Below are 26,320 nucleotides of genomic sequence, written 5' to 3'. Positions count from 1 at the left end.
ATGTACGTCTAGTAATGAGACTCAGATGGCCATTGCCAGCGCTAGTCATGAGACCACGATGAAGACCTAACCAATACGGCTCGAGTGCTACCAGGTTCCTATCCAAACCACCCAGATCCTGTATTTTCCTATAAAACTCCTTAGCCTTTTATCCAGAGCGGGTCTGCAGTTTTGAAGGCATTAAGTCTGCTGCAGCCTCCTTTGCCTGGAAGTAATAAAACTACCTTTCCTCTTTATCCCCAAACTCTGTCTTCCTGTTATATTACAGCTCTGGAGTACAGAGGCTAGTTTTCAACATGATGACTATTACCAAAATTGAACTAATCTTCCAAATCAGCAAGTGAGAAGTCAACTGAGTAAAAAAATCAGGGACTAAATTTCCACAGCTCCAACAAGCTTTTGGGAAGATTTTCGTGGCAAACTTGCCTGGTGCTAGCTCAGTATGCCAAAAACACAAATTAGAAAACCCTGTCTCACTTTTAAACCAAACCTATTCTTCATTATATATCCTCTTTGTAGCTATAATATAGTGCATTAAAAACGAAACCTACTAAATGCAATTTGGTATCCAGGATTGGTTTCTGGAATAGAAATAGGGCATTAGTGGGAAAGTTGGTGAAATCTGAATAAAATCTGAAGTTTAGTTAATACTAATGTACAGATGTTAATAATCCCTTAGTTTTGACAAATATGCCAAGTTTTATACTAGATGTTAAAATTAGAGGATATTGGGTAATGGACATCTAACTGTACTATCTTTGCAAACTTTCTCTAAATCTAAAACTATTCAAAATGGTGTCTCCTGGGTAGCTCAATCACTTAAGCACCAGACTCTTCATTTTGGCCTGGGTCAAGATCTCACAGTTTGTGAGATTGAGCCACGTGTCAGGCTTTGTGCTGACAGTGTGAAGCCTGCTTGGGATTCTCTCTCTCTCTGCCTCTCCTTCGTTTGAGTGCTCTCTCTCAAAATAAATAAACTTTAAAGAAATTATTCATAGTGAAAAATTTATTTAAAATTTTCCTCCTCCTGTCTACCTGTATTTACCATACTTCTAGCTAGTAGCTTTCAAACTTTTTTGACCATCACTCACATAATACATTTGCAACCAGGTATACACATTCAAATATATAATACAAATAAAATACTTAAGGGTTACCAGGCTGGCTCAGTCATGAGCATGAGACTATTGATCTCCAGGTTGTATTTCTAGCCCCACATGGGTGTAGAGATTACTTAAAAATAAATAAACTTTTTTTAAAAAGTAAAAAACAAAAAAATACTTAAAATATGCCAATGTAATCTATTTTTTCTCTTGATTTTTTAGTGCTGGTAACTATCCACCTACAGTGTCAGACCCACAAATGGAAACTGCATTTGCCCTCTACAGGTTTCTCAAACACATCATGCTTTTTCATACCTCAGGCCCTTTGCTCTTCCAGTTGCTTCTAATTTCTCATTCATCTCTAGTTCATGGCTGGAAATCAGGTTTTTGCTTAAGTAACATTCCTTAGAAAAGGTTTCCTAGCATACCTAGCATAGTAGTTTCTCCCTGTTATTTCCTCTTACCATTATATTTCTTCTATAGCACCCATCACAATCAATAATAGCTTTATTTGTTTATTTATTTTTTGTTTCTCTACTAGAATGAAAGCTCAATGAGGGCAGGGTCTTTTGGTCCAATACTCAGAAGAATGTTAGGCTCCTGACAGCCACTCAAATAACTGATGAATGAAGAGCTATACAAGCAGACAGTCATCTATGGAAATCAAGTGGAGTGGTAGTCTGCTCCATGATTCCCAAGCACGGCATGGAATTTTCCCTGAGACTTTCATAAAGTCACAAATTAAATGGAGGAAGGTTATTTTATTTCTCTAATCTGCAAATTAACAATTTTTAAAGAAGAAACATAAATTATTAGAAGAGTAGATGGAGGCATATAGATATTTTTAGCTTCATTAGGTCAAAAGAAATGAAGGACAAGAACAGGAGACAAGCCTTCTAAGAAACTTGCTGTTCAGTCTACAACATGAAGAGGTGGCCTTTGGGACCAAAAAAGAAATTAAATAGTTGATTATGCTTGCTCCTGAAGGAATCAGTCTTGCTGAGCAGTAGTAAGCAACATTCAAAAGTCCACATAGATCACTGAGGCCCCTGAACAAAGAAACTTCTTCTAGTTCCTCGGGCTCTCCCCACCAAGAATATCCATTCACTGTAAGACCAGAGAAGGACTCCTGAAGAGAAATGTTGAGTGTTCTCCAACAAAGGAGCTGAGGCTCAGGAAAGATAGTTTTCTTGTTGTTTCTATCTTGGAGGTGGACAAATGCTGAAGTCAACTGGGCTACACCAATTGTGGTTTGAACATGAAGCGCCCACTGGTTGTAACAAGATACCCAGGTGAGCATGGGTTGGTGAGGCAGAAGCCAGGTCAGCACAAAGTCAGAGGCCTACTCTTCTAGTGTTGTGTCCACTTGATGCTCTTGAGGTCAATGCCATCCTGTACCATCTCCCAGAGAGGGCTGCCAAAGAAAAGAGAAACTGAGTGAGTTAGGGCTTAGATAGGAATAGCCAACATTGGTCTCTGACCCCTGAGCCCTGACTTGTCTCCATCTCTTCTTGTCTCTCCACTTCCTTGCCCTGACAGACCCAAGGTTAGCAAGTGTTTCCCAGCTCTCTCTAAATCCTTGTCAGCTCTAACATCTCCACAGCTGCCAGCAAACAATAACTGGGTACCCTAGGCTCAGCTCCAGTGGGGCCAAGCCAATGGCATCAGGTTGTGGTCACATTCAAGAAGCTCTCATCCCATTCATGAGAGACTATGGACACAGTCTCCCTGTGGAACCAAGACCCTTAGGACCTGTGTAAGCAAGTTTCAGCCTCTCTATTCATCCCCACCACACATGGATCACTTTTCAATACTTCTTTCTGGGTTTTACTCTATTTCTCAGGTGGGGCTAGAGCTTAGCCTTAATTTATCTGGGTATATAGCACTCTTATCCAATTCCTACCAGCCTCATCGTCCCAGAGTTTGACTGTGATTCCAATTCAAAAGTAACTCTTGGATCTTAGACCTGAGCATTCCATCTCATACAAGAACTACTGCTGAGAAATAACTACTAAGCTCTGATTCCCTTCAGCTTGAATGCCTTAGACAATATTCCCAGACCAGATATTACTTCAATGTATTTTGACCATGGAATGTGTGGTTTGTATTTCCCCAGTTACTTTTTTTCTATGCAATTTCATTCTATTCTTGACTTATCCCTCTCCTTTACACCATGCATTCCCAGCATACCTTTCTATGTATGACATTTTTCATGGCTCCTTAAAGTTAGCAACCTCCTTCCTGTCTTTTTTTTTTTTTTTTTAATGTTTATTTATTTTTGAGAGAGAGAGAGAGAGAGAGAGAGAGAGAGAGAGAGAGAGAGAGAAAGAGCACAAGTGGGGGAAGGGCAGAGAGAGAAGGAGACACAGAATCTGAAGCAGGCTCCAGGCTCTGAGCTGTCAGCACAGAGTCTGATGCGGGGCTTGAACTCATGAACCATGAGATCATGACCTGAGCCAAAGTCCGACGCTTAACCGACTGAGCCACCCAAATGCCCCTGTCTTTTCTTTTTAGAGGTCTCTTATTGTCATAGACTCACAAAATAAAGCTTTAGGGGTGCTTGGGTGTCTCAGCTGGTTAAGTGTCCGACTTGATTTTGGTTCAGGTCATGATCTCACAGTTGTGAGATTGAGCCCTACATAGGCTCTGCACTGAGCACGGAGCTGCTTGAGATTCTCTCCCTCTCTCCCTTTGCCCCTCTCCCCTCCTCGTGCTATCTCTAAAATAAAATAAATTAAAACAAAATAAAGCTTTAGCTGAGGGCTAATGAAACTAGGTTCAATTCAGTTTGTAAAGGTCACAAGGAATAGGGGGAAGATGCTGAAGCCACACAGATAAGAAGAATAAGGCTTTGCAGCATGGTCTAGTAGAAATGCCCTTTGAGTGTGCCAGAGTACCAAAAAATCAAGCCAAGGAGGAATCTTGAGCCTAAGAAAATTAAGGAAGCAGTAGATATTTAAGCAATACAACTAGACCCTGGGAAGGAAAATTGAGAGCCCAGAAAGGCCTCAGAAAGTTTGTCAAAGGAAGAAGAGTATATATATATGAACTTTTTCACTCTCAATAACTAGACCAAGAGAATCTTGAAAGTTGAATTTAACCAGGACAGAGCTCTGAAAAAATCCAGAGGCCTCAATGTCTCCAGGAAGAAGTGGAGCTCTATGGCTACTAAGGGAAGCCCTAGTGGCAGTTGGCTGACAAAGCATCTCTTGACCTTACTTATAAAGACTTTTACAAAGAACACTCTGAGTAGTAGTTCTTAATCTTTGAGAATTTGATGAAAACTATGGACTTTCTTTCAAAGAAAATGCACAACAAAACAACACTTAGCATACAATTTCAGGGCTATCATATACCTCCTGAAGTCTAGTCGCAGAACCCAAAGTAAGAATCTCTATCTTAAAGGGAGATTTTTCTCTAGTTAGTCTACAAATCCCTAATTTTGTATTGATATTGCTGCAATGACAACTATTAATACTATAATAATGAAAAACATCTGAATTTATGTAGTTGTTTAGTTTTTTTTTAAATGTTTATTCATTTTGATAGAGAAAGTGCACACACAGGAGTAGGGGCAGAAAGAGAGGGAGAGAGAGAATCCCAAGGAGGCTCCACACTAATAGTGCAAAGCCTGATGCAGGGCTCGATTCTCATGAACCACAAGATCATGACCTGAGCCTCAATCAAGATTCGGATGCTTAACCAACTGAGCCATGCAGGCACCCCAGTTCTTTAGTTTTTAAAAGTACTTTGTCATATTCTGAAAACAAGTAGCCAAGGAGATTCACCTTCTTGCTTTGTGGAACTTTTTTTTTTTGTTTTGTTTTGTTTTTAAGTAAGCTCTACACCCAACATGGGGCTTGAACTCATAACCCCAAGATCAAGAGTCACATGTTCTACCAACTGAGCCAGCCAGCAGCCCCAATTTTGTGGAACTTCTAAATCCTAAGATCCATGTGTTCTCAAAGGCTGGTTTCTGTCAGTGTGAACACATAGCCTGAGAGCAAGAGAAGGGTCAGCACTTCAATTTCTTCCACAGGGTCTCTGGGGCATACTGCATACCTCATTTCTCGAAGACGCTTCACATGGTGAATGCACTTTTCCACTGTATAGTCTACTTCCTCCTCTGTAGTGAAACGGCCAATGCCAAACCTGAAAAAAGGCGTAAGAGAAGAGCTCCACATCTGAACTCTGGCACCAGGGTAAATTCATTCAGCAAATACTCAATGAAAATCTATTCCACAAAAAACATGGGAAAAGAACATGGTCAGAGTTTCTCAGAACATGGGTTTGTGGATCACCTATATTAGAGTCACCGAGAGGTTTCCTATTTCTCTTCCAGTCCTAGTGAGTCAGAATCTCTGAGTGTGAGACTCAGAAATCTTCAACTTTCCTATATGCTAACTAACTTGGATGTAAATTAAAAAAATAAATAAAAGTCAAAAAATAAATAAATAAAAATAAATTATTACAAACTGAAATAAATAAATAAATAAATAAATAAAAGAAATCTTCAACTTGCACAAACTTCCAGAGGATACTCAATAAGGTCTGAGAATTGCTGCTCTAGGAACTTTCAAGAAGAATCAAGAAGGGATAAGAAAAACAAGTATGAGGAGACTATAACAGGAAGTGAAGAATACAAAAGAGGATGCTTTCATAAATGTTGCAGCTCAACCGACTGACCTGATAGAAGAGTGAGCTAAATCCTCATCAGTGCCAATTGCTCGAAGGACATAAGAGGGCTCCAGGGATGCAGACGTGCAGGCACTGAGAAGAAAGACAAGGAGTCTTGCTCAATTCGTCATCAGCATCTGCTTTTAGCCACAAATCTCTCATCTTGCTCCCACCCCAGGTCCCTGAAGTCATTATATGGAGATATAAGAGACATTCTAATCTGGTAGAACTAAAGGGCCCAATGCTGCCTGCATTTTCTGGGATGCGACCCTAGCTCCTCTGACCCTTCAGCAAGGACACTGCCAAAGCATGACAGAGCACGATACCACATAAACTGGGACTGACAACCACAGGCAGCAGAGAACCAGGTGCTCACTCTCCTATTGTTGAACACACCATCAGTACCAGCCTAGATGGCAGCTAAACCCTTGGTGGCCTTTGGAGCATCCTTCAATTCTGGGGTTCTGCAACAGAACTGCTAGTATAACATTAGAGCAGATGCATGCATCTCCTGGGACCACAAAAGGCACAAAGTCCTACCCCAGGAAGCCCTCCTAAGATCACCAACTTCAGCGAGTGCCAAGCCAGCTAAAAAACAGGCACTTACAAGATGACCAGGAGCTCTTGTGCCTGACATCTCCACACTAGGAAGCCTAATAATGTCTTATACCACTTAGAGGCCAGGCTGATGAGCCCTTCCTGTCTATCCAGTCCAACTCACCTCCCCGAGGATAAGGCAACATCCTTGAGTGCCATCAGCAGACTCTCCCCTTCCACGTATGCAAAGGAGAGGTTGATACAGCCTGGAGAGAGAATCACTGTGAGAGGAGTTGCAAAGTCTCAGGCTCTTCCAGAATGGAGATAGAAAGGGCATGTCCATACCTGGGTAATGGTGCTCAGGGTCCCCATTCATCACCACATCGGGAAGGCTATTCATTATTTTCTTTGTCAGTCGCTCTGCTAACTTTGAGATCCACTTATGGTCATACTGAGGAGCAGGCAAGGGAGGACTAAGCATAGTGACCATTAGCAGCTCAGAAATACACAAGACAAGGAGTCCTATTCCAGTGCCCAGAAGTGACTATGCATCAGACCCACCTATCATCCTGTGTTACTCATGGAGACCACTGTATCCCCAGCACTGAGCACAGCACCTGGCATGCAAAGGTGCTCAATAACTGGACACATGGTTCCAATAAGCTACCAATAAGTGAGCCAATAATTTCTGAAAAGGCCTGGATTTTGGAGCCCATAACACCTCCCTCCGAACAAGATGTCAGCAGCACTGGGACAAGGAAGGATTTCTTAAACCTCCTCTTCCGGCAGAAGTCTGACTCAGTTGTGCTGAGAACCCTCTAAGTGGAGACCCAGCACAGGGGAAGAAGTTGAGGAAGGGAACTGCTCTCCCCATACCTCCATCTCTTGCTGTGCCACCTCACATGCGGCCCCCAGCCCCACCACCAAGGGTGTGGGCACTGTCCCAGACCGCATACCCCGCTCCTGCCCCCCTCCACTCTGCAGGGCCTCCACACGTACACGGGGTCGGCGGCGAATGTAGATGGCACCAACCCCTGGGAAACAAAGTTTGTTACAAAAGAGAAAAAAAGAAAAAGGCAGATGAAACAAAATCTCACTTTCAAAAGCGGTCAAAATATTCTTTCAACTTTTCCGTAAGCTTGAAATTTTTCAAAATAAAAAAAGAGGAAAAGGAGAAATAGAAGTAAAAGCATGATATTTATCAAAATTATTTAACATCATGAGGTAACTACCAGGAGTCATGACCGAATGGTTTAAAGTAGCTTCCTATGCATGTCTGAAATAACATCATGAAATACAGCATTAGTCATAATAGCAAAATACCAGAAACAACTCACATATTCATCATCAAGGCAATGGGCAAATAAATTATGATACCGTCAACACAATGGATTACAAAGTTGGTATATAAAACAAAAAGGAAGCTCCTTTTGTATTGCCACTTTAAAATCTCCAAGATACACTGTTGGAAAACTGGTGAAATCTGAATAAAATTTGTACTTTACTTAAAAAAAGGCGGGGGTTGGTGCCTGGGTGGCTCAGTTGATTAAGCGTCTGACTCATGATTTTGGCTCAGGTCATGATCTCAGGGTTCATGAGTTCGAGCCCCATGTTGGGCTCCACACTGACAGCACAGAGCCTGCTTGGAATTCTCTCTCTCACTCTCTCTGCCCCTCCCTAGCATGCTTGCTCGTTCGCTCTCTCACTCTCTTTCAAAACAAATAAGTAAATAAACATTTAAAAAATAATTAGGTGGAAAAAAAGGAAGAAATAGAACAATGAGTATAATAAGCTATTTTCTGAGTAAAAACAGAGGAGGAGGAGGGGGAAAAATACATATATATATATATATATATATATATATATATATATCCTTGTAAATGCATAGAATAATCCTAGAAAAATATTCAAAAAATAGCTTCCCCAGAGGAGAACTACATGAGTGGTAGACAGAAGTGAGAGACTTTCTGGCCTTGTACTTTTTTGTAGCTTTTGAATTTAGAACTTTGTAAATATACTACCTTGTCTAAATAGAATAAAATTGTTAAAAAGCGGGTGGGGGCATGGCTGGCTCAGTCAGTGGAGCATGCGAGTCTCGATCTAGGGGATGTTCAAATTTGAGCCCACGCTGGGTATACAGAGTACTTAAAAATAAAATCTTAAAAAAAAGAAAAAAAACTTTGAGGCAAATACAGGGATAGATCAGAATAGAATTAAAAATTAGTACAATCTCCCAGTGTATCAAAATTTAAAAATGTATGTAACTTAAGGGGCACCTGGGTAGCTCAGTTGGTTAAACATCCAACTTTGGCTCAAGTCATGATCTCCTGGTTCGTGGGTTTGAGCCCTGCATCAGGCTCTCTGCTGTCAGCATAGAGCCCACTTTGGATCTCCTGTTACCCTCTCTCTCTGCCCCTCCCCTGCGCGTGCATGCTCTCTCTCTCAAAAATAAATAGACATTAAAAAAATGTATATAACTTAATAGCCATCAAACCCACTTACAGGAATTTCATGCCAAATATGAGCATGAATGTGCAAAGATACTCACAAAGTAGTCAAAGGTTTTAAACAGTGTGGCCACTCGGTAAAGTTCATCTTCTTCCACAAAGAACAATTCCTTAGGCAGAGATTGTAGGTACTATCAAAACTAAGGCAGTACTTCCCAAATTTATTACCAAGGACCCCAGTTTTGAAATAATTTATGTAACAAATGATACTTAATCAAGAAATATTTCATTTCCTCATCAAATTCAAATATCCTTACTATGTGAATCTCTGTGGTTCCCAAGTTCAGAGAGCATATGCACAGACCCCTGTCTGCATAGTGAAGGACATAATGTTATCTAAATCAACTGAGTCCCCTTCTTTCTGAAAGCATAAGTTTGGGTAGTGAGAGACCTCTACACATTTAATTGCTGATCAGAGCTTCTGCTCAATTGGTTTTGTCAAAATAGATACATCTACAATAAAAGCCAATAAAGGCAACATTTTAATAAAAGATAGAATGCCTGTTATACTTTTTATTACTTTTTATAATGTTTATTTCTTTTTGAGAGAGAGAGAGAGAGAGAGAGAGAGAGTGAGTGTGCACATATGCACAAGCAGGGGAGGGGGAGAGAAAGGGTAAGTGGACACAGGGTCTGAAGCAGGCTCTGCGCTGACAGCAGTGAGCCCCATGCAGGGCTAGAACTCACAAACCGTGAAATCACGGCCTGAGCCAAAGCTGGACGCTCAACGTGCCCCAACCTGTTGTGCTTTTAAAATAATAGCTCATAAGGCGACTGGGTGGCTCAGTCGGTCGAGCGCCCAACTCTTGATTTCCTCACAAGTCATGACCTCATGAGATCATGATCTCAGGAGCCCACTAAGGCTGGGTGCTGACAGAAGGGAGCCTGCTTGGGATTCTCTATCTGCCCCTCTCCCACTCCTGTGCAAGCTCATTCACAAGCTCTCTCTCTCTCTCTCAAAATAAATAAACTTAAAAAATAAATAAATAATAGCTCACAAGGGACGCCCGGGTGGCTCAGTTGGTTAAGTGTCCGACTTCGGCTTAGGTCATGATCTCAGTTTGTGAGTTTGAGCCCCACGTCGGGCTCTGTGCTGACAACTCAGAGCCTGGAGCCTGCTTCGGATTCTGTGTCTCCCTCTCGCTCTGCCCCTCCCCCGCTCATGCTCTCTCAAAAAATAAATAAACGTTAAAAAAAATTTTTTTTTCAATAATAGCTCACAAAAACATTCTTTATAACCTCTGGGAACCTTGAAAAGAAGGTATCTTACATACTTCCAGGAGCTATCACAGCTTTTTCCTCAGGGTGTGCAGCTCAGGGTGTACACAGAATGTGTACCAGCATTATCAACCCCATAGGCCCTCACCCCAGAGACAGAGGAGTTGTTGTTTGTTTTTATGGCTACCTCCATAAAATAGAAAACAAAAGTCTCTTCCCAAAGACTGGAGTGACAAGACAGAATTCTAGCTAGGAAATATTCCTAGGCCAATAGGACCAAAGGAAACACACTCTTGAGAGGCTAACAGGAATACAGACTATTAAATCTAGGAATAAACACCAAGAGGGGCGCCTGGGTGGCTCAGTCAGCTGAGTGTCCGACTTTGGCTCAGGTCATGATCTTGTGGTTTGTGAGTTTGAGCCCAGTGTCAGGCTCTGTGCTGACAGCTCAGAGCCTGGAGCCTACTTCAGATTTTGTGTCTTCCTCTCTCTCTGCCCCTCCCCGGCTCGCTCTCTCCCGCTCTCTCTTAAAAATAAACAAACATTAAAAAAAATAAAAAATAAAAGAAGTAATAAATACTAAGAGATATAAAAGTGCAATCTTCCTCAGGCTACAGAAACACATAGGGAATAAAGGACTCAAAGAACATTGCTATCACAGTGGGGAAGACAAGACAGCTGGACTTATTTAGCTTAATTTGATATGACAAAACCCTTTGTTCCTCAACCAAATTAAACTACTTGCCTTCTAAGGATTTTCTAAAGAGACCATGCAACAATAGACTGCTATACACAGTTAGCTGCAAGAGTCTACAAATAGGCAAGCATTCTTGGTTATTGTTAAAGGACACTTGCATTAGCAATTCTGCATTCTGCAAAGCACTATGAATGTACAGCTTCCTCTGACAGCAATGGTAATTCCAAATGAGTTCAAGGAACATCTATCTAGGGTTTTTTTTGTTTTTTTTTTTCAACGTTTTATTTTATTTTTGGGACAGAGAGAGACAGAGCATGAACGGGGGAGGGACAGAGAGAGAGGGAGACACAGAATCGGAAACAGGCTCCAGGCTCCGAGCCATCAGCCCAGAGCCCAACGCGGGGCTCGAACTCACGGACCGTGAGATCGTGACCTGGCTGAAGTCGGACGCTTAACCGACTGCGCCACCCAGGCGCCCCTTTTCTTGTTCTTTTTTTTTTTTTTTTCAACGTTTTATTTTATTTTTGGGATATCTAGGGTTTTAATAGGAGGTCTGAGAAAAGGAACTCAAGGAGGGGCTGGTACCTTTGGGACCATAGATTTTATGACCACTGATGCTCATGAGATCAATTTTCATGTCATTGACGTCAAGTGGGATTTTTCCAACAGCCTGGGCTGCATCGGTATGGAAATATACCCTTCTGGAACTGCAAATCTGTCCTGAGGAAACAACAAAGGGGAAATCATAGCACAATGCTGGAAAGTCACCTGGCAGTGATCCTACAATGTACCATGAGTTCTAAAGCAAAACTGCATCTGGCATTAGCCTCTAGCCATATAATAAATAACTTCTCTCTTTCTCTTCCTCTCTCTTTCCCTCTCTCCCTCTCACTCTGTCATTCTCAGCTAGCTTCCTTGATTAAATAAGGGCAAATACAAATCACCAAATCAAAACATGCCTGATATCCTGATGCATAAAACTCTTCCTACCTTGTTAACACTGGTCTTTCAATACATCAAATTGACTTTTACATCCTTTTTAATTTCCAGGAAGCAAAGATTAGCAGATCTTTTCCTAATGTGTCCTAGGAGTTACAGTGAGTCTCTGACTCTAAGTGAGCACAATAACAAGATGTTCTAAAGTAACAAAGGTGAAAGAGGAAGAGAAAAAAACGGTAGTGTTTTGTTTCGGCACCAACTGCAGTTAAATGAAAAGAACATAAAGGATACTAGACCTGGATTCAAATACTGGCTATGCCATATACAATAGGTCTTTAAACAAGGAACTGAAACTCCCTTTCCCTTGATCTCCCTCCCACTCCCAGGAGACCACTCCTGCTCCTCAGATGGATCCCAGAGGTGGGCAAGCATCAAGGTCCACCCAAGATACTCACCTATTTCTGCAATGGGCTGCTTCACTCCAATCTCATTGTTCACAGTCATGACTGAGACCAGGCTGGTATCTGGCTGGATGGCAGCCTCTAGTTCCTAAGAGTATCAGGAGCAAGAAGACTATATAGTACCAACAAAATCCTCCCTAACTCAGAACACGGGCAAGCTCAGTCTTAAAACGGGGCCTTTTACTAAACACCTATCAGAGTGGTTAAAAAAAAAATAGTGACAACACAATGCTGGCAAGGATTCAAAGAAAATACATCATTGAAACACTTGGTTATTACTACTAATACAAATGTAAAATGATACAGCCATACCGGAAAACAGTCTGGCAGTTTTTGCTTCTTATAAAACTAAACATGAGATTACCTATGATGTAGTAATTGCACTGTTGCGCATTTATCTCAGGGAAATGAAAACAGATTCACACAAAAAACCTATACATAAATGTTCATACCAGCTTTCGGCATAACAGCCAAAACCCAGAAACAACCTAGATGTCCTTCAATGGGTGACTGGCTAAACAAACTGGTGCCTCCATACCACGGAATACGACTAACTGATAGAAAGGAACAAACTACTGAGACACGTAACAAACTAAATGGCTTGCCAGACTTACCCTAAGTGAAAAAAGCCAGTCCCGAAAGGTTACATACTTTATGATTCCATTTATGTAACATTATTGAAATGACAAATTAAAGAAATGGAGATCAAATTAGTGGTTTTAACAGAACATGAAGCATCACTGCAGTGAGGAAACTATAATTTGACAGTGATGGTAGTTACACAAACCTACACATGACGAATAAGCACAAGTGAAACTGGGGAAATGAGAACAAGATTGGCAGACTCTATCCAAGTCATTACCCTGTGTGAGAAATAAGGGAGATGATTCATTTTCAGAAATACGAAATAAAAGTTCTGCTATCTAATTAACAATAGGATTACAACACACTGGAAATATATGAAACCCACCCCTCCACAATGGAGTCCCAAACCTTTAGACACTTCACTTTCTGGTTCTTCTTCCCCTCTCTGTTTCGTGGGCTTATTTTTGCGGGCTTTGCAATGAGTATGCACCAAAGAACAAAGGGAGGAGGGACTGAAAGTCTCTGCATCACCTCAGGGAATGTACATGTGTTGCAACCAGACTACTTTTTGCCTTACGTGTGCATTGGCAATGTCCAGATAAGGCAGTAACCTCTGTAGTATTCAGCCAATGAGGAACCAGGGGAGGGACTTGCATGCTACGAGATAAATTGTCTGCTGTAACTCCCCTAAGTATGACTGTCCATCAGATACCCACTCTTGGAAGAACACTGATAAAAGCCTCACATCACTGTGCTCTGAGTCTCTGCATCCCTCCTTTGATAGAGTCGATGGGCTTATTTTTAACACCTGGTTGGATACTGGATTATACTTTTGCAAGATATTATCATGGGGGAAACTGGGTAAAGGGTACATGAGATCTCATTGTATTATTTCTTAAAACCACATGTGAATCTACAATTATTTAAAAAGTTTAGGGGCAAAACCCGTGTCCTCCCCTACCCCGGGAGTGGAGCCTGCTTAAGATTCTCTCTCTCCCTTTCCTTCTGTCATTACCTTCCACCCCTCTCTCTCTCAAAAAAAATAAAATAAAACAAATAAATAAAAACAGCCTGGGTGGCTCAGCCAGCTGAGCATCTGGCTCTGTATTTCAGCTGAGGTCATGATCCCAGAATTGTGGGATCGAGCCCCACATCAGACTCTGTGCTGAGGGTGGAACCTACTTGAGATTCTCTCTCTCCCTTTGCCCCTCTCCCCCATTTGTGCTCTCTCTCTCTAAAATAAAAAAAAAATAATAATAAAAACTATCTTTATTAAAAATTACAAGTTTAATTAAAAAAGGGACAGCCTTTCCTATGTAAGGTGGTCAGAGTAAGCTGCAAACAACAAAGTAAGTAGCAAAAAACAAGGTTACTGGCAACAGCACTGAGGCAGGGACCTCATCTGACTAAAATGTTATCTTAAAGGAATTATTAATCAGCCTAGCAACATCCTGCTTTCCCTGACACTGGTCTAATAGAGGTTCTCAATGTCATGTTTCTCTCAGTTTCTTGTTTGCTTCCTTCATAGCAGTTATCCCAATTTGTAATTATTTCATTTGTTTCTATGTTAACTGTCCTCTTCACTAGAATGTAAGCTCCCTGAAGGCAGGGACTGAGCTTGTCTTGTTAATCCTTGTGTCCCTAGTGCCAGACGCTAAGGCATAATAAATACTATGAGGTGGAAAAAGACACATGTGAAGTATTATGAGAAATAAAAAGGCAGAAAAAAAGTGCTCCTAGCATTCAAGAGACTTAATCTAGTGGAGAGATAGGCATAAACATACAACAGAGCACAGAAGTAAAAAGCCATTAAGGAATTTAAGGAATTTGGAAAAAAAAAAAAAACCAAAAACCAACGTATTTAAAGGGATTGGAGCATCCAAAAAGACTTCAGCAAAGAAGTGAGCCTGAGCTAACTTTTTTAAAAGAGGGAGAAAATTAAGGTATGTGCAAAGAAAAGGACAACAGATCAAAGGTGAGGGGATATGTGAGACAGGCCCACAGCAGGACTGACCAGGGCATATCAAGGAGTTGTGCAGGCAGTGTGGCTGAAATGGAGGGTTGTATGAAGGGTGCAGGGGTCATCAATACTGAAACAGTAGGTTAGAACCAACATGTCTATTCTGAGAACAGTATTACCCTGATATCAAAACCAGACAAAGATATCACACAACTACAGATCAATATCCCTAATGAATATAGATATACAAAAATCTTTAACAAAATACTAGGAAACCAAATCCAGCAACCTATCAATGTATACACCATATTAATAGAGAAAAAAAACATATGACTACCTCAATAAGCACCAAAAAAAATTCATAAAACCAAAATGCTTTCATGATAACAACACCAACAATAACAAAATCAAAAAACTTGGAAGAGAACTTCTTCAGTCTAACAAAGGACATTTATGCAAGAGCAACTATGAAAAATCCAGTTAACATCATATTTATGGGGAAAGCTTTCATCCAAGATCAGGAGCAAAACAGGGTGTCTATTCTCACCACTTCTATTCAACTTTGTACTAGTAGGTTTTGCCAGGGCAACTGGGCAAGAAGAAAAAAAGGCATCCAGGTTGGCAACAAAGAAATGAAACTATCTCTACTTGCGTATGACAGGACTCTGTCCACAAACTGTATCTTAGGATTTGACTAGGGATGCTGGTATCCAAAATCTGGTGGACAAGATGCATGAACTCACTACCCAAAATGTACATATAAGGATATGGGCCACAAAGGGAAATATTCTTCACAAAAACTACAGCTCTTCTTTAGAGGGATGAGAAACTAAGTACAGGGAAGGAGGAGGCCAGAGCTTTGCCATGGTGAGTGTTGAGTACCTGGCATCCTGCACAGACACCCAGTGGTCCTCATATAAACCAGGAAGCACTGACCAAGCTGAGAAATCCTCCAGAGAAAAGGAAGACAATACACACTCAAGGGGAAACATATGCTCAGTTTCTCTCCCAGGCCTATTGTTCTAAGTTCCCCCTCACCATTAGGTCTAGTCCTTCAAGCTCTGACTGAGGCTAAAAACACAAATTTACAGGCTGAAACCAAGCCCCTCCTATATTGCCCCTTCTGCCAGTAGCCACTCCTACCTTCAGGTCGATGATCCCACTCTTCTTCACCGGGAGGTATGTGACCTGAAAGCCCTCAGCTTCCAGTGAACGGCAGGAGTCCAAGACACATTTGTGCTCTGTCTGAGTGGTAATCAAGTGTTTTTTCCGTGACCTATAGAACCTGGCCACCCCCTAGAGATTGGTGGTGGTGAAAGGAAGGAGAATATGCTCAGAGAGACAGCAAGCACTTCAATCCCACTTGAAAGAAAAAGTAGGCAAGGGTTCTGTGCTCCAACATTAACTCTGTGACACCAAGTATATATCCTACAATTCAACTTAATTCTGACACTAACTACCCTAAGTTAGTGCAAACCCCACAGATGAAGGGACTCACGTCCACAAGACTAACCCCACTTCAGATGTCAGCCACAAGGCCCAGGTGTCACAAGCCACTCCCCAGGACTTTTGCCTAGCTGGCTACAAATTCAGGACTTCCCACAGCCCCCTAAGGTTCAATAATTCAGCAGAATGACTCCCAGAACTCACTGAAAGCACTACACTATTAGAGTTTTATTATAAAGGATATAATTCAGGAACAGACAAATGGAAGAGATGCATAGGCGAGGTCTGAGGAGGGGAAGGGCACAAAGTTTCCATGCCCTGTCTTTGTAAATCCAGGCATGCCACCTACCCAGCACATCCATGAGTTCACCAACCTGGAAGATCCTCCGAGCCTTATTGTCCAGAGTTTTTATGGGGGTTTTGTTACAGAGACATGACTGATTAAATCACTGGCCACAGGACTGAACTCAATCTCGAGTCCCCCTCTCTTGCCCTGAGGGAAGTAGAGCTGAAAGTTCCAATCCTCTAATCACATGCTTTGTCCTTCTGGAGCGGCAGCCTGTCCTTTGCAACTAAGGGGCCACCATGAGTCACTTCGTTACTATAACGTTAGATTATGGTCCAAAGGGGTTTGTAATAAATAACAAAAGACATTTCTATTATTCAGGAAACTCCAAGGATTTTTGAGGCTCTGTGCCAGGAACAGAAGAAAGACCAAATATATTTTATTATACCACAGGTAGGAAATATCCCACAGGTTGGGGCACCTGGGTGGCTCAGTCAGTTAAGCGTCCAACTTCGGCTCACGTCATGATCTCATGGTCCGTGAGTTCGAGCCCCGTGTTGGGCTCTGTGCTGTCAGTTCAGAGCCTGGAGCTTGCTTGGGATTATGTGTCTCCCTCTCTCTCCGCCCCTCCCCCACTCATGCTCTATCAAAAAATGAATAAACGTCAAAAAAAATTAAAAAAAGAAAATATACCCCTGGTAGATTTCCTCGCATCCCAGGAAAAAGCCCCTCTCTTTATTTCTACTTAAATAGCAAAACATGCAAATATGTTGACACTGATACCCAAAGCTGTCAGTGTAAAAGTGAAACTCATGAACTCAATCCTTGCTAATGGCAGTATTTATGCTACAATCTTTTCAGAAAATCATTTAGAAAGATGTCTTAAAAGCTGTATTCACACTGTTTAACTGTGATTCCTCTTTTGGAAATTTACCTTAGGGGAATATTTCAAAAGACAGATCAAGCCATAAAGATGAAATATGTTCTCGTATTTACAATCTTTAAAAAAATGGAAAAATTAAACACATCCAACAATAAAGTAGTGAATAGTAAACTATGATAACACAACTCCATGAAAAAGAATGTAGTTATATCAAAAATTATGGAGTTTGAAATGGAAGAACATAGGGTATGTTATCAATAGTTACAAAAGAATAGGGGTGCTTGGGAGGCTCAGTTGGTTGAGTGTCAGACTCCTGACTTTGGTTCAGGTCATGATCTCATGGTTCATTAGATGGAGCCCCACATCGGGCTCTGCACTGAGATTCTCTCTCCCTCTTTCTCTCTCTCTGCCCCTCACCCACTTGCACATGCTCACTCTCTCTCACAAAATAAATATTTTTTAAAAATGGTTACAGAAGAGGGCACCTGGGTGGCTTAGTCGGTTAAGCATCTGATTTTGGCTCAGGTCATGATCTCACAGTCCATGAGTTCACACCCCACATCAGGCTCTATGCTGACAGCTTGGGGCCTGGAGCGTGCTTCAAATTCTGCGTCTCCTTCTCTCTCTGCCCCTCCCCCGCTTGCACTCTGTCTTTCAAAAATAAATAAACATTAAAAAATAAATTTTTGGGGCGCCTGGGTGGCGCAGTCGGTTAAGCGTCCGACTTCAGCCAGGTCACGATCTCACGGTCCGTGAGTTCGAGCCCCGCGTCGGGCTCTGGGCTGATGGCTCGGAGCCTGGAGCCTGTTTCCGATTCTGTGTCTCCCTCTCTCTCTGTCCCTCCCCCGTTCATGCTCTGTCTCTCTCTGTCCCAAAAATAAAATAAACGTTGAAAATAAATAAATAAATAAATAAATAAATAATAAATAAATTTTTAAAAGAGCATAAAAGCTCAATTTGTAAAAAAAAAAAAAAAAAAAAAAAAAGCTCAATTTGTTTTAAAAAAATGGTTACAGGGGCGCCTGGGTGGCTCAGTTGGTTAAGCGGCCGACTTCGGCTCAGGTCATGATCTCGCGGTCCGTGAGTTCGAGCCCCGAGTCGGGCTCTGTGCTGACAGCTCAGAGCCTGGAGCCTGTTTCAGATTCTGTGTCTCCCTCTCTCTGACCCTCCCCCGTTCATGCTCTGTCTCTCTCTATCGCAAAAATAAATAAACGTTAAAAAAAAATTTAAAAAAAAAAATGGTTACAGAAGAATAAATATGGCATGCTACAGTTTGTGAAAATATTAAAGTTACATATGTATGGATAATGATTAAATTATTAAATATTAAAATACAATATATGTGTGTATAATTCTTTTTCTTGGAACAATACTAAACAGAATTAGTTTAGAATTAACTTTGCAGAACAGGATTCAGGGCCAGAATAAGAGGGAAAGAAGAGGAAGACTTACACTTTTTTTTAATTATTATTTCTTTTTAAATTATTTTCTAATGTTTATTTATTTTTCAGACACAGAGAGAGAGAATCCTAAGCAGGCTCCGTGCTCAGCACAGAACCCAACAGGCGCTCAATCCCAATCTAAGCTGAAATCAAGAGTTGCAGATGCTTAAGTGACTGAGCCGCCCAGGCTCTAGATACTTTATGTTAAACTTTTCTATAGGGTTAAAAAAATCTCATCACATATACACTGATTACCTTTATTTTTTTATTTTTATTTTTTTAAGATGTATTTATTTACTTATTTTACCTCCACATCCAATGTGGGGCTTGAACTCATGACCCCACAATCAAGAGTTGCATGCTCTAAGGACTGAGCCAGCCAGGAGCATCCCTGCACAGATTACCTTTAAAAGTTAAGGAGAGGCCCCTGGGTGGTTCAGTCAGTTGAGTGTCCATCTGACTTTGGCTCAGGTCATGATTTCACAGGTCATGGATTCGAGCTCTGTGTCAGGCTCTATGCTGACAGTTTGGAGCCTGGAGCCTGGAGCCTGCTTCAGATTCCGGGTCTCCCTCTCCCTCTCTCTGTCCCTCCCCAGCTTGTGCTCTCTCTCAAAAATAAATAAACAAACACTGAAAAAAAAGTGAAAGGAGGGGTGCCTAGTGGCTCAGTCGGTTAAGCGTCCGACTTTGGCTCAGGTCATGATCTCACATTTCATGAGTTCAAATCCCGCATTGGGCTCTGTGCGGACAGCCCAGAGCCGGGAGCCTGCTTTGGATTCTGTGTGTGTGTCTCTCTCTCTCTGCCCCTCCCCTGCTCGCTCTCTCTCTCTCTCTCTCAAAAATAAATTAAAAAAACACTTAAAAATTTTAAAAAAGGAGTTAAAGGAAATAAAATGTGCCACCCCATTACCCCCACAAGCTTATAGAATACTACCTTAAAAGCAGAATATAAAACTAATTAGGCCAAAATTATAACTACATGAAAACTATGTTCTTGAGGATAAGGAACATAAAAAGGAAACATTTAAAAGTTCCCCACCTCCTTCCACTCTCTCCTATCTGTTACCCACAGTGTCAAATCCTCTGTCTAAACAGACAGACAGAATAGTCTCCTATTCAGGAGACTAAGGGGAAAACTCACAACTATTCTTAGCAATCCCTCACCTCTAGGTTTGGGAACAGCAGAGACTTTCAAAGCAAACATTTTCAAAGTTTTAAAAAATATTCCCCATTCCAGAAATCATCCCCATTTTTGGAAGGATCTCCACTTTGGGTCTGGTTTCTGCATTCCAAAGGAAGGACACCTTCCTGCTAACAGAATCAGGCAGAGTACTGATGACTCTGGAGCCTGTCCCAGGCCTCCTACATCCAATCTAAGCTCAGAAAAACCAATACTGGCAGCACAGTTGAGAGATAAAGGTGAGAAGTGAGGGAGACAGTTGAACCTACAGTAGCCCACACTTTCTCAGAGCCTTGGTATTTACACAAGTGGTCCTGGCAACCAAGCCCAGTCCAATATGATTAAGTTATATGAAACACCAGCATGACTATTGAGAGTTGAATTTTACTTTTGTTAGCACCACAAACCCAAGGATAGAGTGACTGATCTCAGAATGGGTGATGAATGAAGAGACCTCTTTTAGACAACAGGCTTGAGCAATAGAAACCTGATCCAGGCAAAAGGACCCACCATGACCACCTGGCTGAATACAGACAGGCCCATTAGGCGACCCACCTCGAAATATCCATAGGCCCTAACTAACAAAAGGGCTACTTCCAACAACGCATAGTTACCAAAAAAGGGAAAACTGCATAAGCGCCCCTAGCTCCTCACCTTCCCCCTTTAAAAACAGCCCCCACCCACTGCCTCCTTCTATCTCCTTTGTTCTGACTTGGGTGAATCCTTTCACTGCCTATGCCACCAGCTTCCATGGATTGGTTCCCCATCACCACATGTTGGGGGACCCATCTGATTGGGAGAGACACCACAATGAAGTGAATGCCTGCAGAGGCATAGCAACCAGTACTTCAAGATGGGAGCATCTAAATAAACAGGAGGGACACCTGGCTGGCTCAGTCAGTGGAGCATGCAATTTTTGATCTCAGGGTTGTAAGTTCGAGCCCCACATTGGGTGTAGAGATTATTTAAAAATAAAATCTAAGAAAGGTAGGAAGGGAGGGAGGGAAGAGAACTGTTGCAAACAGATCTCATTAGAAAAAAAAGGGAAGGCTGAGAGGAAGGCAGCCCTCAAATCACATATGTAAGGGTGTAGCTGGTAACCAGAAGCAGAGAAGCACTCCCAACTGCAAGTGGATGCTGGACTTCTCTGTGACTAAATCAGAAGGATGGGGAAAAAGTCTGAGTCACCATTATCTACTCCCCGAAATAGCTGCCATCCAAAACACCAGTGGTCAATGGCTAAAGAGCCACCTCCTTTCATGCCCAACTATCTCAATGAACTCAGTTCAACAGAAGCAAAGACTTAGATGGAGTAGATCACAAAGGGTTGAAGGAAGCAACAAATCAGAAAGAGCACATGTTTGTCTGTGTCTTTTATTCACAATAAGGTAGGCATGGGTGGCTGGGAAATACATATACGAGTCCAGATGATGGAGGGACACCATCTCCCAAGTCAGGAAAGCCCAGATATGCCCTCTGGTTCTCTTACCTTAACTGCTATGTTGTTAGATTCAGTAGCGCCACTGGTGAAAATGATCTCACGAGGATCAGCCCCAATCAGAGATGCTACTTGCTGCAAACCAAGAAACAGAGATAAATAACACCAGTTTCCCAGGCAAGAATGCAACTGCAGACACAGCTGGGACAGAGCTCTGGATCAAAAAGTATGCCACTACATTCTATCAACTGTCCAAGAAGCTCTGCACCCTCTAGGGTCAGAAAAGGGGTAGATTCGGGGCGCCTGGGTGGCTCAGTCAGTTAAGCGTCCGACTTCAGCTCAGGTCATGATCTCGCGGTCCATGAGTTCGAGCCCCGCGTCGAGCTCTGGGCTGATGGCTCAGAGCCTGGAGCCTGCTTCCGATTCTGTCTCCTCTCTCTCTGCCCTTCCCCCATTCATGCTCTGTCTCCCTCTGTCTCAAAAATAAATAAACGTTAAAAAAAAAAAAATTTAAAAAAAAGAAAAGGGGTAGATTCAGTTACATCCCAGATCTGAGGCTCTTTTCACATCTGATAAAAAATGATAATAGGGGTGCCTGGGTGGCTTAGTGGGTTAAGCTTCCAACTCTTGACTTCAGCTCAGATCCTGATCTTGTGGTTGTGGGATCAAGGCCCAAGTCGGGCTCCACACTGAGCAGGGAGCCTGCTTTGGATTCTCTCTCTCTTTCTCTGCCCCTCCTCCACTCATGCACAGGCTCTCTTTCTCTCTCTCAAAGATAAATAAATAAACTTAAAAAAAACACAAAATAATAATAATATTGATTTCTTAAAAATCACTTGTTGAGCTCCTAGTATGTATAAGCATTGTGGCATTGTGTTAATAAACACATCACCAGCAAGATCTCATTTAACCACACAATAATCCTAACAAGCAGGAACTATTACAATCTCCACTTCGACGTGAGGAAATTGAGGTTTAGAGAAATTAGATAAAATTCCAAAGATCATTTAGTTAGGAAAAATAAAAACTAATAAAATGCTTTCAGGGGGACTCCAAGGCCTGCTCACTAAATCTCCTCCAGAAAGAGCCCCAAACCACTTCCACCTCCACCCAGAGTTACCAAGGAAATGCCTCCCACAGTCCACTGAACCTCTGACATCAGAATCTCTTAGAGTCTTCTATACCAACCTGGCGAGCACGTTCCATGGCTGCCTCACTCTCCCAGCCATAAGCATGTGTCCGGGAGTGTGGGTTTCCATAGTAGTTGACCAGGTAAGGGAGCATGGCATCCAACACCCGAGGGTCCTGAGCACGACAGAATATATCAGTGTCTTTGAGTCCATAGGTAACTCAAGCCCCACTCCATCCCCTCAGACTTGCCCAACCTACCTCAACACACTCCCAACCCTTCAGACACTGCTTAGACAAAGCCTCATTCTTCTATCCCCTTAGGTACTAAACAAACATCAGCCTAACATACTCCCACTCTCAACCCATCTTAAATCATTCTACCAGATGATTCTTCTACCATCTCCTCAGGTAATCTACAAACATTGCCTTGTCCTGATAGATATTTCTGCATGTTTCCATTCCTGCCAGGCTATGTGATCTACAAGGGCCAGGACATGACAAGAGTCCACATGTTGATGAAACCTTCCATTAATATCGAAGTGCTTATCATGTGCCAGGCTCTGTTTAAAGGGCTGCTTTATGTCTTTTAACCCACGTAATACTTGCCCAAATTCACACAGTTATTAGTAAGTGGCAATCCAGCTAATTCCAGAGCCTATGCATTTAACTACTACCAAAGTGCCTACACTGAAGTGATCTCACCAAGGTCAACAGCTGGTAAGTAGCAGAGCCATTTTTAGTGGATTACAAATTAAGCCTCCTGACTCCTGGCTCATTGCTTTTCCCAACACACACTTCTCAATGTCTCTCTCTTCTGCAGGATCCAGTCATTTATGTGCATTGTCACTTCTGCAACATGTTATAAATAGCCTTGGGGAAAGCTGCCCCTCTATCCTTACCAGAGGAGTTGTAGCTTGGACGTCCATATACAGAGGTCGCAGCACTGACTCCACGTCCGGAGCAGTGGCTGTATCTGAGGGAACAGCGGACTGGGGGGCATTATCTACAACTGACAAAAAAAAAAAAAAAAAAAAAAAAAAAAGGTATGAAGTGGCCAAGCGTGGAAGAACGCAACTATGGCCACAGGGTATCCAAAACAGCAGGTGAACGTTGGATGTAGGTGAGATAAGCTAAAAGGATGCTGGGGTTGAATCTCAATGGAAAAGGAAACAAAACATCAGCGAACTTAAACAAACTGAAAAAGGAGGGAAGGGAGAGAGACCATGTTTTTGGAAGGGGATGCTGGGTCAATATTCGAATTGCCTGGTTGGGAGGGGGGAGGGTTCGAAAAGGGCAAAGCCATTTAGAAGGGGTGTGGAGACGGCGTAGCTAGGATCCCCTTCAAAGATGACTGGCTGGACGACTAGCATCTCCAAAAGTGCAGGAGAGATCTGAAGGCCGACGGAGCCTCCAAGCCTCCGAGGGCCTGTGGGGCAGAATCTGAAGGGTGACGCGGAGAAGTCAACCGTACTGAGGGCCGGCCTGAGAAAGTTTGAGGGGTGCAGCGAGGAAGCAGGGTCAGGGGGTCCGGGCAGCGGACGGAAGACGGAGACTCGGTAATATTCCGGTGCGTCGCCACGCCAAGGGGGAAGGTCCGCGCTAGTAGGGAGGGTGGCGGTGAGTGGGGCCCGGAGCGTACCGCGCAGGCGCAGCCCCCGAGCGGGCGCCTCGGACCTGGGTCCCGGAGCGGCCCGCACAGCCGCGGCCGCCCGCCTCCAAGCGGTTCGCAGCAGCATGGTCCCGCTAGCAGAGCCCCCCGCCCGAAGCAGCGGCACTACTCTGCTACACGCTCCCGGAAGTTCTGCCTCGCGCCCCGGAAGCAATTCCTCAGGCCGCGGGCGTGCTCCGCCTCGCGTTTGGTGTGAGACGTAGAACTGAGCGACCGAAGCCGCGAACGAGGTGAGGTGGGGGCACAGCGGCGCGGGGACCCGAACGCTAAGAGGGTGATGGAGTCGGGTTACGCGCTTATTTTCCTCCCTGGACTTCCCCGAACCCTTGGATCCGCTCCCCACCCCGCCTCCTCCAGCCCCCGCTCGACTCGGGCTGGCGGCTAGGCCCACACTCCCTTAACCCTCGAACCCCGCAGATGCCGGTGGCCGTGGGGCCCTACGGACAGTCCCAGCCGAGCTGCTTCGACCGCGTGAAGATGGGCTTTGTGATGGGCTGCGCAGTGGGCATGGCGGCTGGGGCGCTCTTCGGCACCTTTTCCTGTCTCAGGTGAGGGGCGAGGGCGGTGATCTCTGGGCGGAACTACCGGACCTTTTCGTCCCGCGCCACTTGGCCTGCAGCCTGGATAGAACCTACTTCATTTCAGTTACCTCGCTTTTAATGAGTGAGACTGATTTCCTATCCACCTTCAGTCTGGATGGAAAGGTTGGAAGCCTTGGCGCTAGAGAATATGAGCTCTCACTCAAACTGAAAGTCTCTTTACTCCTTCTGTAACCTTAAGCAAATTGGAGTCTGGGTACCTAAGTGTAGAATGAGGTCAGTAACATCTACTTCATGGAGTTGTAAGGATCAAATCAGAGCACACTTCGCACAGAATGTAGCACATATTAAGTGCCCAATAAATGGTTGTTACTACTGTTGCTGCCGTTATTTCTAGTTCTGCATAGTGAAACTTATTGAGAGCAATTTTACTGTACTGGAAACGGGATATAGATACGAAGTAGATAAACTCTACACCCTGAATGTCATTTTCACATGTAATAGAGACTATTATTTCCATTTTTCCATATTGTAAATTACCATTTACTGAGCACTGTTCTAAATGTTGAATGTGTTATCAACAATCCTATGAACCTTTTGATCCCCATCTTACAGTTGACATAGCCTGTAAATTGCAGAGCTGGGACATAAACACGTCTGACCCCACATTCATTGCTTTAATGCCAGGAAACCATCAGAGGGTCAAATGTCTTTATATATACCAGAAAAAAACTAGTTTCTCTAGGTACTTTGCCTCAGCTGCCTCCCCCAAACTGAAGTCTGGTCATAATACTATTCCTCAGAAAAGCCCCAGAGACCAAGATGCATGCTTTTTTTGCTAGTCATTACCCATCTCAGGTGGAAAGAGATAACGTCCTGCCAGACTTCAAGAGGGCTTGATTTACTACTCAAGTAATTTGGGAAAGGGCAGTTAATGCCATTTCTTGTATTTTTTGTTCCCGGTTTGCCGCATCTTGGTTTCTTCTTCTCTTAGGATTGGAATGCGGGGCCGGGAGCTGATGGGCGGCATCGGGAAAACCATGATGCAGAGTGGAGGCACCTTTGGCACGTTCATGGCCATTGGGATGGGCATCCGATGTTAATCAGGGCAATGGTTGTCCACTACAGCTACTCCTTCCCATCAGTGCCAGCTCATGTACTATAATAAAAGAAATCTTTGAGTAGTCTGAGTGTTTTTTCTGCCTATATTCAGCTTAGAGCTTCTAAGGTGGGCCAATGAGTAGGTTGCATGTTTTTCAAATCCTGTTAATCCAAAATTACAAAAATTTTCCATACATGAACTGTCCATAGATTCTAGTAAACTCTTGTTATTCAGCCTCATAAGGTTGATGTTACTGTCACCATTTTAAAGGTTAAAAACTAAGTCCAGATTTCCTCAAGGTCACACTGCAAAAGGTAGTGTTAACCCAAGTCTCATTTCCAAAGCTATGTTCATTCAAAAATTGTCCTTCAGGGCACCTGGGTGGCTCAGTCTGAGTGTCCCGACTTCAGCTCATGATCTCACAGCTTGTGAGTTCGAGCCCCACGTTGGGCTCTGTGCTGACAGCTCAGAGCCTGGAGCCTGCTTCGGATTCTGTGTCTCCCTCTCTCTCTGCCCCTAA

At 43.0% G+C, this 26,320-nt stretch overlaps 2 protein-coding genes and 1 long non-coding RNA gene across 5 annotated transcripts; 2 read left to right on the top strand and 1 right to left on the bottom strand.

The window, feature by feature from the left end:
• Positions 1 to 1,849: 1,849 nt before the first annotated feature.
• NFS1 (NFS1 cysteine desulfurase) lies at positions 1,850 to 24,294 on the bottom strand. Of its 3 annotated transcripts, none has more exons than XM_042931088.1 (13): positions 24,130 to 24,294; positions 23,390 to 23,499; positions 22,548 to 22,664; positions 21,411 to 21,494; positions 15,828 to 15,980; positions 12,134 to 12,227; positions 11,325 to 11,459; positions 7,194 to 7,351; positions 6,663 to 6,768; positions 6,502 to 6,583; positions 5,790 to 5,873; positions 5,166 to 5,255; positions 1,850 to 2,517 (listed from the first exon to the last, which is right to left on the bottom strand). In XM_042931088.1, the coding sequence occupies exons 1-13, from the start codon at positions 24,224 to 24,226 to the stop codon at positions 2,454 to 2,456; spliced, it is 1,374 nt and encodes a 457-aa protein (XP_042787022.1). In that variant the 5' UTR covers positions 24,227 to 24,294; the 3' UTR covers positions 1,850 to 2,453. The 3 variants fall into 3 exon arrangements, with proteins under 3 accessions (XP_042787022.1, XP_042787023.1, XP_042787024.1); XM_042931089.1 differs by having other exon boundaries at positions 7,317 to 7,351; XM_042931090.1 differs by lacking the exons at positions 23,390 to 23,499; positions 24,130 to 24,294 and adding an exon at positions 23,193 to 23,267.
• On the top strand, positions 22,550 to 23,395 carry LOC122215606. The gene is made up of 3 exons (XR_006200473.1): positions 22,550 to 22,631; positions 22,959 to 23,207; positions 23,311 to 23,395. It is a non-coding gene; the product is annotated as an uncharacterized LOC122215606 (long non-coding RNA).
• Position 24,295: 1 nt separating the features above from the next.
• On the top strand, positions 24,296 to 25,882 carry ROMO1 (reactive oxygen species modulator 1). Its single transcript, XM_042931091.1, has 3 exons — positions 24,296 to 24,389; positions 24,577 to 24,707; positions 25,693 to 25,882. The coding sequence occupies exons 2-3, from the start codon at positions 24,577 to 24,579 to the stop codon at positions 25,799 to 25,801; spliced, it is 240 nt and encodes a 79-aa protein (XP_042787025.1). The 5' UTR covers positions 24,296 to 24,389; the 3' UTR covers positions 25,802 to 25,882.
• The last annotated feature ends 438 nt before the right edge of the window (positions 25,883 to 26,320 follow it).

Source organism: Panthera leo, chromosome A3 (assembly GCF_018350215.1).
Source record: "Panthera leo isolate Ple1 chromosome A3, P.leo_Ple1_pat1.1, whole genome shotgun sequence".
In the NCBI taxonomy this organism is placed as follows: domain Eukaryota; kingdom Metazoa; phylum Chordata; class Mammalia; order Carnivora; family Felidae; genus Panthera; species Panthera leo.
This window is presented reverse-complemented; position numbering and strand designations above follow the sequence as displayed.